Raw genomic sequence first — 20,179 nt, forward strand, 5'->3', positions numbered from 1 at the left:
GTATACTGCTTTTATTTAAAAATGATTTCCTTTTGGATACTGAGGTTAAGTTTAAGGTTAAATTTAGGTGTAGGAGCAGAATTAATTAGCATTAATAGTCATGTCAACTGAAGGTTCTCACAAGAATAGTAAGACAAAGATGTGTGTGGGTGTGTGTGTTTATGCTCTTGCTATATTGCCACAGTAAATCTGCTAATATCTGCTAAAGAAGAGGCTTTCCTTTCAACATTATAAATCTCTTAGATAAACCATTATTTAAAAAAAAACATCTAACAATCCTGTAATGTAATCCTGTTTGCTTATTAAATTGTACTACATTGATTTTTTTCCCTACTAAGCGGGCATATTTAATGAATTACTGAATCGAAAAAAGTTTTAATAAGAATCTAGCAATATGCAGAAGTGCATTGAAGCTCATGCTTTGCCACCAAAACTCCTCTACAACTGCTGTTGCAGTGACATGCTGGCATCTGTCCATGATTAAATGTATGGTGCATTGATTAAGGCAATTAATCAGATAACAAATGCAGATTATACAGCATTAAGAATGGTCAGATCAAGGGCAGAGAGAGAGTCCAACTGTTTTTTCTGCAGAGTAATTTTACACATGCAGAGAATTTCATATTGGATAGAAAGAATAAAATTCTCATTTCCCCTTGAAAATTTCTGCTCCATTGCGATAGAGGAATTTCTTGTCTATGAAAAAACTGCAATAAATTGTGATGGAAATTAATTAACTGGATATATAATATTATTCTCTGTCGATCTGCACGTTACTCCTGAGACACCAGTGAGCTTGACTCCTGCTCTCCAGACCTGTTTGGAGTTCTTGTCACTGGAAAATCACTTGCTACTGCTAAGGCTGGCCCCACATGGACAGCCTAAAGATCACCATGAGGATGCTGTGGATGGTACCATATAGAAACCATGAAGATGGCTATGGATGTTCTTCCTTGGATAGCCTTAGGACTGCAATTGCTAAGAACAGTTTGCAGTTTATTAACAGTTTGTTGTAACTTTTGATACAATAGACTATAATGAATTCAGAAGTGACTCTGATGCTCATTCTCATAACTTGGTCATAAGCTCACAAGTTCCTTTAAATACAATTAGCACTTTTTGACTATATAGTATACAGTTATAGAAGATAAATTCTTTAGAATCGCACTATCCATTGTCACCCAGATGAGGTTGGATTCCCTTTTGAATCTGGTTGCTCACGCAGTTTCGTCATGTCGACTCAGGGAGTTTTTCCTTGCCACCATCGCCGCTGGCTTTCTCATTAGAATTTATATCCAGAATTTATATACTTCTGTAAAGCTGCTTTGTCACAATGTCCATTGTTAAACGCACTATACAAATAAAATTGAATTGAATTGAACTATTTAATGTACATGTTAGCAGATGAATAAACATTAACTGAAACCTTCTTAAGGAACCTTCTGTACTTTCTGTAGTGAATGTATTCTCCTAACCACAGCTGATATTAATGCAGCATTTTTTAAAACTTTTTTTTGGGGTTATTTCAGAATTTGACACCTGGAGGGAACTATGACTTAAGGAGATTTCCTATACTAAATAAATATCCTGATTAATGCAATAAATATAACAAAACAGCTGTGAGATCTAAAAAGTAAGATATCACTAGCTTTATTTTATTATCTCAACAGCTGTGAACTAACAGTAATCACTTTGATCACAAGTCGTTTGCACCGTGAAAGATTAAATTATCACCTGCTACACTATAAACTTTGATTGAATTTATTTATTTGTTAATCCATAAATCTGAAATATAAATGTATTCAGCAAATTATTCTACAGCCAACCTTGACCTAAAGCTTTGCTGTTAATTAACAGCCTTGTCATATTTTACAACACGACGCCATAAAAAGATGATATAAGGCAGTTGATATGAGGAAGATGATATAGTCAGAGAGAGATGAAATGGAGGGAACCTCTCAGTGCCATGGCTTTGAGGTGAATACAGTAGAGCCGAAATGAAAGCCCATCTGCCATCACACTCCCTGCTCTAATTTTTTCTGTAACCTGAAGAAATGCTTTACACCTCCACCAGGACCGAGCTGGCATTTTAAAGCTAACAGATGAACGTTGTATTTAATATTTTATGGTCAAACTAGCAACATCATTCATTTGCCTGGTAACCGCTCCATCCTGGTCAGGGCTGCAGTGGATCCAGAGCCAATCCCAGGAACACTGGGCACAAGGTGGGTGTATTCACCCTGGTTGGGACACCAGCCCATGCACACACACATTTGCATAGTTATTCACACCTAGGGGCAATTTAGAGTCACCATTCTGCTCTAAATGGCTAAAAGTTTGTGAACACTTGATCATCACACCCATATACAGTATGTGTTCCTTCCCCAAACTGTTGCCACATAGTCAGAAGCACACAATTGTATAGAATGTTGTGTACTGTAGCATTACAATTTCTCTTCACTGGAACTAAGAGGCCCAAACCTGTTCCAGCACAACGATGCCCCTGTATACCGCTGAATGGGCAAATCCCCACAGCCACACTCCAAAATCTAGTGGAAAGCCTTCCCAGAAGAGTGGAGATTATTGTAACAGCAAAGAGAGGACTAAATCTGGAATGGGATGTTCAAAATGCAAACGTTGTTGTGATGGTCAAGTGTCTACAAACTTGGCCATATAGTGTACCTCCAGCATGTTTTGGGAGGTGGGAAAAAACTGGAGAACCTAGAGGAATCCCACAGAGGAATCCCACGTGGAAACTGAACACAGAGGGTAACTCAAGTTTAGGATCAAACCGGGAACCCTGGAGCTGTGAGGCAGCAACATGCTGTACCACTGCACTACCCAAAAGCAGCATCAAGCTAACTGGTAGAAAGAGATTGTTCAATGTGATGCTTTGTCCTTCAACCTTTAATGATTTTGGGAGACTCATTTTTTTTAGTATGTGTAAAAATATATACATTCGTGTTGAATCAAATTCCTTTTGGAAAGCAGCTCCAGAACAGAGAGATACAGCTTTGATCTTGTTACAAAAATATACAATATATTTCATATTAAAAGGCTCTAAATCATGCTTTTCTTCATGGTTCTGTCTATCACACAGCTTTAAAATTTTTAGTCTACCAAATATTTCTGAAGAAATTCAGCTCCTCTCCACTAGCTACTTACGTTTTAGTTGTACTCGTTCATCACTTAGTATAGTGGCATTTATTTTATGCACCAGGACTGCCATTCAAGTGTCTTAAAAGGCCACATACAGGCTGACAATTAATTTTTCATATTGCATGGGGCATGTTTGCACTGCAGGGAGCATACACTGGGGGAGAAGTGTCAGTCCTCGCAGAGAAAGCTACCAAGGCTTGTGGCTCAGAATGAGAAAGAAGGTGGCTTTAATCATTTTCTGTGGGAAATGGTAGTTGCTAGGTTACAGGTCAGTGTTGGGAAATGGCTAATGCAAAAAGCCAGTGAGAGCACACTATATGTAATTATGGCTGTACTCCAGCATATTGGGGTTCTAACTAGAATGCTTATATAATGTATAGATTCTCAGCTTCCAGTGCTAAAGTGTCCTGAAGTGTTATTACATGACACCAGGTACACAATAATTGGATTTGTGTGATTGAAGGAACACTTTAGAGTACAACAATGTAGTCCTGGCACGAATTTTCACTCCTAATTATATTACGTCAGACAGCTAAGATGGAAATGACCCATAATGTCAGATCTAAAGTTATCTGTTTCTACACAAATTCTATTTTTCCACCATTCTTTTATGTGCTGACCAACATTTACATTTATATTCACACGTTGAATTACATTGTTGAATTATTATGTACTGCTTCTAACCATTTTTTCCCCACCTTGGTTATGTCACCTGTCTAGGTAACGGCTAACAAACTAAGCAACTTACTGTGTCTTTTGTGTCTCTGGTACAGCTCATGGTCGAACATTACCAATTCTATAGCAAATGGCTAAAACACATTTTGCATGTTAAACATGGTGGAATTTTGCTACAATATGTATACATTTACACTAATCTGATTAATCAGACAATAGATGTGTTGGGGACTATTTTATGAAGAATATAACATAGTCTCTATGATCAAAAATCTTTCAGTCTTTAGAAATGTTTCATTGTGATTAAGTCTTTAAACATGGCCCTATGTTTGCACTGATTTTAACAATGATAACAAGGGCTATTTTGCAAGTCCCTCACTTTAATTTCACCCGTGTTACATCTGGTATCTGGTTACATCTCTGTTTTGTGCAGTGATATTATATCCTGAAACTGACATCATTATTTTTAGTGGAACAGCAAGTCTGGAAGTTGAGTGAGTAGCCCTACTTGTTAATGTCTTGTTACTGTCTACATGTCTAGCCCAAGCACTTTGTAAGAGCTAACAGAATGTCCACCCTCTTATGGTACACTGTTATATCACAAGACCCTACAGGGTGGACATAGACTAGACTAGTATAAAAGTGAAATTGGTAATTGAATGTAATGCTTTTTAATATGGTGATTTTACGACAATGAATTCTTATTTGTTATTAATGTCTCGTATTTCTCATAACGTTAATGGGTTCTATAGAACTTAGCATTTGTGACAAGTTTAAGTGCAGTACTCTTTATCCCGCATTGTTCAGTTAGGAATTACAATAGTTTATGCTGTATTTATCATAAATATAATTACAATAGTTTACAATAGTTTATGCTATATTTATTAAATATATTTAAATATTTAGAACAGTCCACATAATGTATGTTCACTCATTTTGTTAGTCTGTGTTTGTATATGTCCAAAGTCTGGACACTCTGAGCTGGTACTTAAGTATTTTTGTAAGTAAATTTTGTAGTCTTTTTGCTGGCACAAAAATAGGTTATGGTCTCTTAAAAATTGGTAAAACAAGATGTGAATTTTCAGGGGACATAATTTTTTGTCTGCTAAAAGCTTTGCTAAATAGAAGTACATTTACACTTAAAAGTTGTGGCAGGCTCACAGATGTTCACAATTCTGTAAAAGCACTTATAAGTCCTGTATTCTAAATTAAAAATTCAAATGCAAAGAGGATGTACTTTAACTGAACAAGACATTGCTTTCAAAGGCAAAGCTGGTGAAAGCTTTTCATTATTTTATAGAGGCTCTATCTTAGCCAGCAGCCATTTGCACAGTGTCAAAAGATCGAATATGACCCTTCAACCCTGTTTCAGAAGCACGTCTTTACTCAGCCTGCTTTACAATCTTGGTTTCATTTAAGTGTCATATTTTCATCTGCATGCTGATGGGATAGAACGGGGGCCTGAAATGTAATGTTTGCCATCACATCTGAATGTCTGGAGAGCAGTACTGCAAATATCTGAGCCTTTGTGGGGTGTGAGAACTGCATTTGCTTCCCTGGAGTTCAGTGAATTTAAAGAAGGCTTTGTGGTATTTGGTATGCAATTGGCAGGTATTAATTCTAATGTAAAAAAAAAAAAAAAAGAAGTGTAGCAGATGGCTTAACATATGATATACCTCTTTTCATATATTTGGCTATTGGTGGTAGAATGGGATGGTTTGGAGGTCTCAGTGACCTGCAACACAGCACTAACATAGAATACCACCTTTCCAGCTATAGCTGCCCAAGTGATATTTTATTCTACATGTAATAATACATATGTAATTGTAGTTCTAAGTGGAGGGCCATCATGGAATTTTCCTTTAGAACTAGTGCAGTCGTCATTTTGGGACTCTAACCTGAATACCACATGGGTAGACTGCAAAAGATCCCTACTACATCATGCTTGTGTCATTTCTGGCCATTCATTTCCACCTGAATGATCCAGGTGGCCTAGTGTTCTTTCACTCAGTCACAGAACCACAGTTACATATGTAACCATCTGCACTACTTCCTTACATTCCAGATCACCACAGCAGTTTCAGAACTAGTGCATGCCATATATCAAAGGTCACAATGGTTCATAACATACTGTACTCTATTTAAACATTCAAACGTACCACAGAGTACACAGGTTGCAACAAAGCAACATTCAGTCTATAAAATCTGGTAAAGGCAGATGGTGAGCTCTGTGTTGCCATTTCACAACTGTCCATGACAATCCTATTATTACAGCCCAGGATATAGCCATAGTATGTGTTGAATGGCATTTAATGGAAGAAAGTATGTCTTGTGTTCAAGTAATCACTAATCACTTCCTTTACCTAAAGAGCTAAGCTTTCTTCAAAGAGCTTTCTGGTGCTCCCCAAAACATTTGGTCAATCACATGACAACTGCCAGTTGAGTCTTCACTGGACACTGAGTTGGACTGGGCACATTCTCTTCTGCAGATATTTTTCTGTTGTAAGTGCTTGTCAAAGATGCTCCAGTCCTAAACAATCCAGACATTCATTATGTCCATCATTCAACTCCATCATGGCCTGGCAGAACAAACAGCATGCCATTTTGCCATCCAATACAATGAGCTTTTATAGGCTGCCCACATGGGTTCATACTCACAAAGTAATCACTTTGCAATTAGTACTCAGCAAGCAAATGGGAAAACTCATTTAGTTCAGTAGGAAACCGCCCTGGTGATCCCGAATGTAAGGAAGTAGCATTATAAGGAACAGCAGTTCAGTGCTGAAGTGGAAAAACACACACACTCACAGAACAGGATCGCAGGCTTCTGAAGAAGGCAGCATATATAAATCATTCAAAGTTGGTTAATATAATCACTAGCAATAACCAATAGCTTCCTGAAGCAATATTAGATAATTGCTTATAAGAACAAATCTTGGCAATTATCACACAGATGACTGTAATATTTTTCCCACTGATTGTATTATGTTTATGTCACAAAAACAGAACATAAATTAATTGTGTTTTCATCAGTTGAGGTAGTGATGCAGTGCAATGTAGCTGATCTGTCCTGAAGTATTCACTGCATTATTTATATGACAAATGCAATTATTGCATCAACTAACATAGAGTAAAAAAAAAACTCAACCAGTAAACACTTAGCCATGTTCTGGAAGTTTTGCCAAATTTTGTCACTTAAATATTAATAGTGAAGCACTTGATAGCCAAAATCATTTGATATGCTATTACTCTTTAATAAAGCTTATACTATGACACTGGCATAAATTTGACAGTAATGACACACACTATATGGCCAAAGTTTTGTGGACACCTGACTATCACACCAATATGTGGACCTTCTCCAAACCGTTGCCACAAATTTGGAAGCTCACTGGAACTAAGAACACTAGTCCAGACATTGTTCCAGCATGACAATGCCCCTGTGCACAAAGAAAGGTCCATGAAGACATGGTTTGCCAAGATTGGAGTGGAAAAAAATCAAGTGGCCTGCCCAGAGTCCTGCTCAGTGCCCGACCTCACTAATGCTCTTGTGGCTGAATGAGCACAAATCCCCACAGCTATGTTCCAAAATCTTTTGGAAAACCTTCATAGAACAGTGGAGGTTATTATAACAGAAAAGTGGTGACTAAATCTGATATGTTCAAAATACAAATGTGGGTGTGATGGTCAGGTGTCCACAAACTTTTGTCCATATAGTATAATTATAATTAGAATTATTTGTATGACATTTAATAATCAGCTACAATTTCCTGATTATGACAGATCGAGTCAGTAATGAACTGATTTGCATTGATTAGCATGGTAAAAAGATAACCAATTTGGGACTCGAGATGGTGTAAACACATTTTTTTTAAATATTATTCACGCTTCACTGTCTGGTAGTTGAAGAGACATGCCTGGTTTTATCACTTAGAAAGTGTGGTGGAGGAGGACTTAATGGTGGTTATCACACCAACATTTTGCAACGAGTCTTAATATGAATACAATTTGATGTCCTTGCCAGCTATTTCTACTACATCCACCAAACGCTGCATGTTAAATGAAGAGTGAGTTGTAATATTGAGAAGGGTCTGCTCATGTATGGACTCAAAGACACTTTAACATCCTCTCAGATATCTTGTCAAAATACCTCGTTAGCCAGTGGACTTGCATTAGCAGTGAAGGTTACGAACATTTATAATCATCCTTTTAGAAATCAGGGCAGGATAACTCATGATAGCTAGCTGGTTAACAAAATACCTGTATGTGAATATAAATGTGTATATATAAATGGTAATTAATTCCTTCTTCCTCCTTCAAGAGTTCTGTATGGACTACATTCATATCACCACGTTATGTGAAACAAATCAGATTTTCTGACTTAATGTGACACAGATCTGATTTTGTCTTTCAGGAGTGTATGGACACAAAGATCTAATCTTTTCAATCAGACATGGGCCACTTTAGTATGTGGTCCTAGATTGGATACATAGCTGATATGTGGACATGCAACATGAATGACAATGGTAAGTCATTGTTATCATCTAGTGTTAGCAATATCTAGTGGAGGACAGAAACAACAGTGGGGAAATTGGTGATATTACCTGATATTTGAGGAATTGATTCAAGCAAAACTGGAAGGAACCCACGCAAACCAAGAGGTGCAGTGAATCAACTGCCCAAGGAACTGAAGTGCACACTTGGGCATGTGGGCAGTTTTTTGGGAAAAGTGCGTTCTTATTATTCTTATTACAGTCAGATAAGTGTTACTTGAGGTTACAGACGTGAACTGTCAAGACAGACAGATTTGATCTGCACAAAAAAATCGGAATTGTGAAAAAAATTTTGTAATGTGAACATAGCCAAAGACACACCCACATTTCCATTTCCATCACTCCGCGATATGTCTTCTGGTTTCTGATATCTACTATATCTACACTGTTAATAATATTTGGAAATAAATGCATGTTATGAAGCACACAATAGATTTATTCCAGGTGAGTATTATGTTTAGAAAAATAAGGATGGTTTATTTGAAGCAACTACAACAAGCATATTATATTCTTCTTGTGAGTCACTCACTGGAGCACAGTCTACAGCCAGATATCAAGAGTGGTCATGTAGTTTCACCCAGTTCTCATTCTACAAACACAATTGCAATGACACATACAATATTTGTATTCATTTAAAAATGATCCGATACTGGGCTAGTGGGTCATATCTGTAATTGTTGAATTTCTAAAATAAAACTATACAAATGCCAACCAGAACAGACTTCTCCAATTACTGCGGCTAAAACAGCTTATTTACAATCATCTACGCAAAGGAACTTGCCATTGTCAATCAAAAAAATGAGCAAAACAAATCAGTCAAACAAAACAGCTAAACAAAACAAAAATTAGAAAAAATGTTTTTAATCAATTGTGCTTTTTAACCCACAAAACCACTTCGTTGATGAAATGGAACAGTTTTATAGAGGCACCAATAGAAGTGCTAACATCAGTTTAATTTAAGAACTTCTAAAGCTATGACTAGGACTTTAAGTACAAACAGTATGTATACTTATATATTTATAAAGTTATATAATTCCATTACACATTCGCACCAACTAGCGCTTTCATTTACACCTTCTGTCGTTCTGCTAAAAGAGTCTCTGCATGTTTTTTTTTTCTGCAAAGCCCTTAAGAACTGCAGAACTGGATGGATGGTTTCTGACAAGCTGCACAATCTTCTAGTCCATCCTTTATCTGTGATCTACAAACACACAAAAATGATGGGTATGCACACAGAAGGGTCTCTTGTCTCAGTACAGAGTATATGTGGAATAGAGTATAGTGTAGACGAGGACTGGTTGTCAGACCTTTCTGTGTATAAGTTCCTGGTGGATGGCTGAGGTCCGATTGAAATTATTAGAGTTAAACAGTCACTTCGGTCTTACTGCCTGTACGGTAGTGGTGGTGATGCTGCTGCTGAGCCGCCTGCGGGACATAGTGCAGCTGCTCCACGGTCTGCGTGCGGCGTGAGGCAAACGCCTGTCTCTTGGAGGTGGTTTGGCTCTTGGTCAGCGTGTTGTGCACTGCAGCAGTGCCGCTGTTGTTTGAGGCACTGGGATGCGAGTGCATTTTGGTCATCTTGTAACGGTCCAAGAGCGGCGTGGTGGGCACAAACACGTCCGTGTGCGATATGGCTCTGGACATGGACTTGTCACCGTGAAAGCTGCCACGTTTGGATGACATCGTCTTATCAGGAGAGAGCAGCGGGTCTTGCGAGCGTAGCCTGTCCTGGGAGTAGAGGCGCTCTTGCGAGTGCATGCGTTCGTGAGAGTGCAGACGCTCGTGTGAGTGGACACGCTCCTGTGAGTAGCGGCGGTCCTGTGAATGCAGCCGGTCCTGGGAGATGAGGCGCTCGTGTGAGCGGAGGCGCTCAGCCGACAGCAGCTGCTCATCAGATAGGATGCGCTCGCCGTATGGGGATGTGGGGTAGGCAGACACGGCATAGTCCTGAGCATAGCCACGCTCTGGAGACAGCACGCGGTCCTGAGACATGGCTCTCTGTACACGGCGAGGACGTTGGCGTGACGACTGCTGCTGCTGCTGCTGCTGCTGTTGAGCCTGTTGGCTACTCTGAGAATCCTGGCTCATCTTGATCATGTGTAGTGGGAGGGTGCCGCGTGCTGCCAGATCAGGAAGGTGCCTCTTTCGGTTGTAGTAGTCGTCCACATCCTTGTCGGCTGTGGAAGAGCAGAATCAGACTCAGACAAGACTCATCATACTTCCACCAATCTTGTGTTTATCAATATCATATCTAAAATTGTCATAAGTATAAACGCACGCAAAAAAGATGTGCATAGTAGCCATGCAGGTTGTAACTAGGCATGTGCTAGAGGCTGTCTAGGTTCAGTAGTCAGCAGTTTGAGGCTTGCTCCTGATACAAGGAACAATAAGATTCTTTACATTAAGATTCTAACCAAATTTCATGACAGCATCATGAGTCCTTCTCAACAAAAGCAACCTAATAAATCTTATACCAGATAAGAGTGTAAGATGGCAGATAGAAGTACTGTAAACTCCTGACTGAGAAATATGCTGTCAAATGCACTTTATCTCTCTTTTTCTTAGCCAACACTGTTTTTACTGTTTTTTAAACTTAATGCCAGGTGGTTTATGTACCTTGCTGACTAGCTTAAGTTTGCAAGCTGGCTATGTTAAGTAGTGGTCAGACCATGCCCATTTAAATTAATGATCTGAATATAAAGCCATATTAAAGGGAATAACGTTTAACATCTAAGTAGTTAAGTGAACCTGCTTAAGAAAAATAAATAAACACTGTACTTACATTGGGTCTTCATAACACCTTTATAAGCTTTTCACAAAACTCACATTAGTGGTTTTATGTAGTATATGAGCTTGTCTTTACATGAAAGCTAGAAGTATATCAATATGGTTCAGCTGTTTAAGACTGTTATATCTAACAAAGTTATTAGTTTGTCTTCACTAATTCATGAATACATGAAGCTTTGAGATATCTTCTGTTAAGTATATACCTGTCACCTTGCTGTGTTTACTTCATAAAGTTTCCCCAACTGACCTGATGATGGGCCATTTGGATTCATATCTATTACGAAGCACCACTTTAATACAAATTAACTTATTTAAGAAGCTAATATGCCAGTTAAATGAATAAGTTTCAAGTGGTCAAATTAAGACTGTTATGAAACACTATGTACACCTTCACTCAGTTACAATGTTATAAATGTGCTGTTAATAAAAACAAATTAATAACTAAGAATTAATAAAATTACAGTTACAGTCATAAATGTTAGCATTCTCTCTCCTCTCTCTTTCGTGTAAAGACAAAGTCACATATGCCGTGACCTGAAGTGTTTATTTAAGACGTTCATAGATGCTCCATCATTGCCAAGATTTATGCAATGCTGTCGATTAGAAAGACCCAATGTAGGTACCCATCAAGTAAAAAAAAAAAAAAAAAAAAACCCTAACTAAACACAAAACACACAAAGAACAAAATGAGAAAATGTTACTTTTACATTTGTTTTCAATTCTAGCACTTCCTCAATCTAAGTATTTAATACTTACACTCCTGCTGCAACATAATATGCTTATATTATGATTATTGCATGATTATATCTTTTTTTGTTCCACCCCTAAGAGTAATATCAGAAATACCAGAATGTTAAATACAGAATGTTACATACATGCTAAATTATAGTTAGACATCAATATACAATATGTAATTTTCATGACAACTATATGATGGTCTTGTTAGGATTCTCATTACAGAGAAAAAGCAAACCAAAATATCTTTCACTGGTTATCTAAACTGGAACTCACACACATAAGAACACTGAGTGACTACTGTATCTCTAACTGAATGATCAGGAAAGCAAAGTAATTAAATCATGGCCTCTTCCAAGATGAAGAATGAAGCTGATGACCTTGAGATCTGTTACACTCGAAAGATCTCTCCTCACACACTCTAGCTGAGACACTGATAGTGCTTAACTTCGGGGAGAAGTAAAGCTATATTCAAGGAAATTAAAACCTCAAATCAAGGAAATGTCATTTCTGTAGTAGACCCAAGTTAGCGATTTCCAGATTGAAGGCTACCGCTTTCAGAATGCAGTTCCCTGAGGTGGTGGTAGATTTCGAGACAATAAATAATAAACTTACTGCACGGGCACTCAATCAAGCTTTTTGTAAATTAAAAGCAGCTTTTTGCAAGTGTTAAACTGAGTACAACTTGTACATGTTGAACAAACTCAATAAATTATCAGTTCATCACCTTAAACCACCCAGACACCACAACTGTATGCAATTCTCTTTACACTTACGGGTATAATTTTTTTTTTTAATTCTCACTGCAAAAGGATATTATATTAACCGTACTCATAAACTCTCTCACGTCTACTAATCAGATGATGGAGATGCTGTGTATTTGATACACAGTGAGAATATGAGAATGTATTTCTGTAACTGGCAGAAATGTGTATGTAATCTCTGTGAATTACAATTTTACCTGAAACGCCTTTGGCAAATCTCCAGACATGTTTTCCATATTTCATCATTAATTATTATGGATAACTCATGCTCCCATGTTGTTCTTGGCCTTCAAGGCATAATAAAGCAAGCTGACATACTTCTCTGTAGCTACAAGGTTGTCAATTATTGCAAGACAGTAGAGGTTTTTGAAGTTTAACAGAATAAAAATATAATTTAAAAGCAATATCAACAAATAAAATTGGTAATATATAAACTAATTTAAGCTCAAAGAGGAGACAAAAGTTCAGCATTTGTGACTGTAAGTATGTAGTTATAAGGTGGAAAGAAAGATCTGTCAATTTCCCAGAGTGCACTTGGATTCAAGTCCAAAGGGGCCTGGGCTAATCCATATTAAATTACACAAGCCATTTGACATATTTACTCTTTACTTAGAGAACATTATGAAAGGAGATCTTATTACACAGCATAAATCTACACTCGGTGAGATCAATAGAATGGAGCAGCGAGGTCATGGGGAAGTCCTCTGCAGCAATTGATGCAAACTGCAATATGTTCATCACTGCTCAATGCTTTTGTATTGAATGCCATGCTTTAAAGTGGGCTTCTGAATGGGGGGGTTTAATAAAGCTTGGGTGGTCTGACAAGCACAATGGTCCAATCATGGATGTATTCATGGTGGTAAATCCTGCTCCTGGAGAATTATCCTCCAGCAAGGTTTAGCTCCTGACAACCTCAGTAAGCTGGATCAGACTTGCTAAACGCGACTGATCTCGAGGAGCAGGTTTGTGCACTCTTGATATAGAATACAAATACAAAAGACCATTAAGTGCTTTCAGGGTGTAAAAATGCAGGGTTGGGGTCAATTCCAGCAATTCAGAGCAATAAATTCAATTCACACAGTGAAATTATAGTAACAGTTAATAATTAGCGGAATCTGCACATTTTACAGGATGAATTTCAGGTCGTCGACTGAACTGGCTAAGGCTGAAATGAAAGGAATTGAAACGAAATTGATCCCAGCCTTGATAAAACAACAAGCTCAATAGAGTGTAGAATGAGAAAGCGGCTCTGACTCAGTCTTTTGAGCGAGGAGTACTTGTTGAGGTCAGCCTTCATGGCGGATTCGTAGGATGGAGGCAGGTGCGAGAGGCTCTGGAAGGAGCGGGAGAAGGACAGATCGTATGGCTCCGTCTGCGATGTGAGGATGCTGTTCATGCGCGTGCTCTCTGGAGGACGACAAGACAGCAGACCAAAAGATGCGTCAAAACAAAGTAACAACTATAAACAATTCTATCTATTTTCTGCTCGGGGGAGTTCGATGCTGCAGCAGAAGGACTGCAGGGAAATCAGTGGATGAACTGGAGCCTATGACTTAGTGGCTAATGAGCCATGTTGAGACAGTGATTTAGTCAAGCCCTGGTAAATAGTGTCCCATCTCCAGCCTGCTAGACAGCAGAGAACCCTTGTTTCCTTAGTGATATGATGTCAGTAAAAGCCACGGAGGAGGAAGGAGGTTGTCACTGCAGCTCCTTCATCTCCCTGGACTTTGTGCCCGTCACGCCAGCCTGGGCATGGTTTGGACATGTAGGGATCGTGCTCTGCTTAAAAGTAGGGCAGAGACTTGTGCCACAGAATGGGCTCCAAGACAAACATGATGCATCAGGGAGCCGGTCGGGGCGGCAAGAGAGGAGGCTAGTGTTTACACAACACCATGCACTCTCGTTCAACACATGCTGTGGGTTCTGTTTCTCTGAGTCCTAGGTATGGCACAGCAAGAGAGTTTCATCTTTATTTAAGGGAGGAGCAGGAAAAGATTTTGGTAGGTGGCTGTGTAAGTGCTAAACTAATTAACAAACCATACATAGAACAGCAAATTCAGAAACATGGCAGCAAAATCACAAACACAACAGCATTAACTCAAAATGGAAAGGGGAGGTCCTTATTGAGTGTCACACACTCATTGATGATTGGCTACAGCGTGCGTCAATCAGAGAAACCGTGGAAAATGGAGAACTGGATAATGTTTGCAGTAAGAGGAAATATGACCCTAAATGATGCTTTTATTTGAGCATATTTTTATCAAGGGCATTCATATGATGTTCTTTTAGATATGCAGTCATCTTTGCACAGCAGTAATATGGATATGCAAATACTTGAAACCTGCCTAAGGAAGCTGGGTTAATCAGAAGAAAGCATAACTCACTACAATAACATAGGCCAGGCTAACTAGATACCAGAAAAAGTGTTTTTTTTTTTAACGTGACGGTTGTACACCATGTCCAAGCAGCAACAAGCATGTCACGTTCAATAAAGACTTACCCTTTCCATTTTGAGGTAGTGGTGTTGCGTTTTTTGGATTTGCTGTTCTGTTTGTGGTTTGTTGACACACTTTGCGCTTATAAGCCCACGTAACTTACCATATGCTAAGAAAGCTTACCCTACACCCAAAACATGAATAAAATAATAAGTAATCAATGGCAAATTGCTGTGGCGTAAGAGGAATAAAACACTTTGGGACGTACCTTTATTTGAAATTAATCACCTTGGCATTGGATCACATTTCACCAAAATGTTGTTGATTAGTTTCCTATAACAGCATGCTCTATCATGTTTTATTCCTGACATATCACATAAAGATTATTTAATATAGAAGGAGGAAAAGGAGAAGGGTGGTGGCATTGGTAAGTGGTCATTTTTAGTTTATCAACTGAGACTGTGATCTGGGACAAGAATTCTGTAGCCAAAATAGTAAAAAAAAGAAATGCTGTAATACAGTCTGTTCCTCTTTTCAGTATTAAACACAGTTATTAACATAATATTTTTGTTTCTTAATTAAATCATAACATCTCAAAGGATACGGCAATAGCAATAAAAGTGTCTGGGAGGCTGCACTGCAGTGTTATTGAGAGGAAAGTTCCATTGCCATAAACAGAATTAACCTCTCTGAGAAAGAGCAATAACAGGCTTTGTCTTATAACAACCAATCTGCTGAAAAAAAATCTTTGGAGCTTGTTAGGGAGTGCTATCCATCTTCTCACCCCACCCGCTTCCTCCTCGGTCAAATTAAAGCGGCTCACCAAAAGGCGGTGATTTAATCCTTTCACTAACAAGATGAGCAGTTGCTGGTTGCTACTTTGAGCATTTCTAGCCTCTGCATTTTGAGGACACCAGTCGAGTGCTCTTTATCCGAAGCGCATCTAGCACACATTCCGAGCTTTCCCTTCATCTTTTGATCAGTGTGTGTTCATTAAGCGAAAAACGTCGATGGAGTATGAATACTCTGTGTCAGCTTGTTTTTATAGTTGTCGTCCCTGCTCTGCTTGTTCATCTGCTCGAACTGATCCTTCAAGCACACGTCATGTGTAGTGTGTGCACTGCGGCAGGCGTAAGTGAATTGGCTCGTGCTGAAATGGCCACGTTGGCTGCTTTCTACTTCATTTTGTGGAAAGGAATGGGATTATGAAGGCAGACTCTGGCTATAAGTAAAAAGCATTTCAGGAGAATGAGTGTAAAGTGGCAGATGTAATCACTGTCTCAAACTTCAAATGTAGCTGATATAAATATTATTTAACACTAACCTTAGTCTTACCCCTACTACCTTTACAATTACATTTATGGCATGTACTACCGCTCTCACTGGCACTGTTCTGAACCTGACTTATATTTTGAGTGTCATAAGGCATTCAGCTGTGGCCGTAGTGTGATTATTTTCCAATAACAGCATGTCCTAAAGTGTTTTATTCCTCTTATACCATGGTAATTCTTTATTTATTAAAGAATGACATCATACATTTTATCAATTTATAGTTGCACTTAATGTTATGGAACGTTACAGGGCCCTCTTTCTCTCTCTCTTGAGGTTTTTTTCCCCTATTTTCCTATTTGATCTGGCCATTTCCCACCCATCCGGCTACCATGTGCTTCCTTTGAGACACATGAATCCAGCCACTGCTTCTTTTTAAACTGCTGCTCATGCTGGGTAGAAGAAAGCGTTATCTACCCTCTTCCACATATGTCTGCTTACAAATGCCTGTGAATGGCTACTGTTGCTCTAATTTATAGAGTAGAGACAGTTCTGCCATTTTTCCCACCCAGACAGCATGGCTAATTTTGCTCTCTTGGCTCCCGGCCATGGATAAGTGTGGCATTGTTGATTCAAACTCGCAATCTCTCAACACTAAGGCGAACACTTTACTGTTGCGCCTCTTGGGAGCCTCTCCTGAAGTTAATAACACGAAAAAACACAGCTTGTTACTGAAAATCTGCAAAGCACAAAGTCCTCTGTTCTGAAGACTTTTGCTTGGCTGTTACAGAGTGCTGACGCTGAAGACTCCTTCCGTGAATGTTAAATAAACATCTCAGAACATCACCATATCAGTGATTATAAATTATGTTTGTTAAATGACACGTTTATTATAAATCCATTTACTATTAGACGTGGAGAATCCACCACACAAGTCCCTGTGAATTAGCTGTTGGCTTGATCGTGCCAAACTGGCAGAAAGACCAAGCTGAGCAGTTTAAAATTTGAGCACCACTCATTCTGAGCAGAGTGGACTGTGTCCTCCAGAGAACAATAACTCAAATCAATGTGAACCGCATCCCCTTCTTGGTGACAGTGTGGAAGATGTACAGTGGCACTGGCCAGTTCACAGAACCATCAGACTTGGAGGCAGGTGATGGTTAAATATCAAGCATATCAGGGAAAAAAATGGTAGTGAATGACATAACAGTGTTTGTAGTATGGCCTTTGTTATCATGGTAGACAGATAAACTTTATTTATCCCAAAAGAATGATGAGAAGTGAGGAGAAGAGTGATCCTTACCATTTTTAGGAGTTCGAGTAGGACTACTGAGACCCACATGGTTGTAGTTGTGTTGATGCGTGCCTGCAGAAGAAGCAATGACATGTCTAATTTGCTGGTAAAAAAAAAACAGCAAAGCAAATCATGATACAAAACAAGCTTTTATCTGGATGCCCAGATAAGAGAAATGGTCCATTAGGGGAAGACAAAATCCTAACAGTAATGAGCAAAATGGTCCAGCACACATAAATTACATGGACTAAAGAGTAACAACAGAGCAATGGTGATGAAAATGTGAGTGTACTTTTAAATATGTAGAGCAATAACAGAGATTTATGTTCGATCTGAGAGAAGAGAGATGTCATGCAAACACAACAAACTGCTTCATGCACATCAAGTACTCGTTTGCAGTACCACAAGCTATATGTGCAAGAATGACACATTATAAACATCATACATATTTATTATTCATGTATGTGTGCCATAATTAAGGCTAGCTCATCTGCTCACTTGTCTGTTTCTGCCTTTGAGGAACCTTTATTTTCTGGCTGTCTCCTTATGTGTATGTGTGTCTTGGTGTGGTGTGTGTGTGTGTATACTGCAGAGAGCAGTAGGTTTGGAAGTGTTCAGGCTTAGGTACCGCAGTGTGAGGCTTTTGTGGAGGTTGGGGAGGGACAGTAGTACGTTCAGTTCACTGTGATGTGCGCTGTGACGAATGGTAGCTATCCTGTGTTGCCAACAACGGACCACTGAAATGCCTGTGATAAATGACTGCATTGTGGTATGGACCCCACACACCAATACTGGGGGTGTGTGATGTTCTGCCTGTTTAAAATGAATTGCTGCAACATTCAGAAAGTCAGAACAAGTTGGTTTAATCCAAGAATTCTGGGTTAATTCTTTAACATTTGTGAGAAATGTGGATAGTTTTTCTGAACAAAAAAGTATTGTTAATGCCATACAATTTACACTATATAAATTAACATGCAGTGTTGAGGAGCAGCTAGTTATAAGTAGTAGCGTTTTGCCTAACTACTCCACTACTTTTCCCTTCTCACACAACCAGCTGAATATTCTTTTGAATCAAAGAATTCTCAACGTGTAAACTATTTTATAATATTTCCAACTCGTGTAGAATGCAGAAGGTGCGTGCCTCTTTCACTGAGCTCTCTGGGAATAACAGCATTGTGCTATAGTGATGTATCCTACTAGTGATAAAAACAAGACTATAGAACTATAGAATATCCATGGCCATATTTATCAAATGTGTGATAGATTCATACAGTGGATACACATTTGTTTGTAAATTATGCAAACCGGAAATGAAATCGGAAATGAAAAATCGAATAAATTCAAATATTTCAGCACTTTTTTATTGTAGTTGATTACCTGGCTGGTTAGGTTAAGGGTCTGATCAGGAGTGATAGCATTATGGCCAGCATTATTAGCATTATAGTTCAGATATAACTACTATAAATCATGAGTAGCTTGTAGCTTGGCAAAGTAGCATTGTCAGCACTGATAAGCTGAGTTAAAAAATATACCTAAGAGTGTGAGAAGCCTAATTCCTGAACTAATATACTGAGGAGATACTTCAGCAGTGAATCTATTTCTACAACATCTGCTAAATTAAAAGTGTTCAAGTTCAAGTGAAAAAGTTAAAGACGATTTAAGAGGCCAGTGCACTATCAAATTAAGTCACATACCAGACCAAGTGTGTGTGTTGCGGCACAGACGAAAACTAGCTTCGTTGTGAGGCCTAATTAATACCAAGCACGGTCCAGTTGAGTGATCTCGCTTTAATCTGGGGACCAATTAGCCGCTTTTCAGAAGGCTAAAGCAGAGAGCTAAAACCTAGCTACAGCCCAAGGTCCATTACAGTGACCTGTCACTCTGTCATACTCTTGACTGAAAAAGAAAAACTTCCAGGCAACTGGGGACAGCTGGCGAAGAGGGCGGAAAGTTATTAATAATAGCTTAAACCACTCCAGAAGTGCCTGCCTTTTACAATTCTTTTCTTTTCCTGCCTGGCAAGCTTGAGAATGTGAAAATTAATTGGAGGCACAGGGGCACACTGTTGTCTTTTGTTATGGAGATGCTTCCCATTTTGCCTTTAAGGCTATTCAGGTAAGTAGGCGGGTGGTAAAGTTTCAGTTTGTTTCATTCAGGCTCCTTGGAGAAAGGAGAACAAAACTTTAGGTGTCATTAGGGGTGAAAGATTCAACCGTGCTGAATCTGGGAAAGTTGTGACCCACTGCCTTGAGCTGAGAGATTCAGAGAGATGTTGAATGCAGGATGGTTGAGTTGAGAAGCTGTGCTGATCTCGCAGCGTTAACGCTCCCTTGTTTCGCCACAAGGTCTACTTTGTTGTGAATCATGTACAGCCTACGTTGTTGATGGGTTTGGCCTTTCAAAACAAAAACAGTATAGGGAGCAGCAATCACTGATCCCAGCGCCTACGGGCGAATGAATCTTCACATTGCACGCATTCCTGCTTCACACCTAATACATCCTGACAAC

General features: G+C 38.9%; 1 protein-coding gene across 5 annotated transcripts in view; it reads right to left on the reverse strand.

The window, feature by feature from the left end:
* Positions 1 to 8,385: 8,385 nt before the first annotated feature.
* The window catches only part of LOC113527700 (protein shisa-6), a 51,741-nt gene continuing 39,947 nt past the window's right edge, over positions 8,386 to 20,179 (reverse strand). For 2 of the 5 annotated variants that reach the window (XM_034309623.2, XM_026915771.3), the window contains 3 exons: positions 17,681 to 17,743; positions 13,928 to 14,080; positions 8,386 to 10,564 (listed from right to left, as the gene is read on the reverse strand). In XM_034309623.2, the coding sequence (XP_034165514.2) occupies positions 9,750 to 10,564; positions 13,928 to 14,080; positions 17,681 to 17,743 (1,031 nt within the window). In that variant the 3' untranslated portion in view covers positions 8,386 to 9,749. The remainder of the gene's footprint in view (positions 10,565 to 13,927; positions 14,081 to 17,680; positions 17,744 to 20,179) is intronic. The other 3 variants (XM_034309625.2, XM_034309624.2, XM_034309626.2) reach the window with 2 other exon arrangements.

The sequence above is a fragment of the Pangasianodon hypophthalmus genome, chromosome 12 (assembly GCF_027358585.1).
Source record: "Pangasianodon hypophthalmus isolate fPanHyp1 chromosome 12, fPanHyp1.pri, whole genome shotgun sequence".
Taxonomy (NCBI): domain Eukaryota; kingdom Metazoa; phylum Chordata; class Actinopteri; order Siluriformes; family Pangasiidae; genus Pangasianodon; species Pangasianodon hypophthalmus.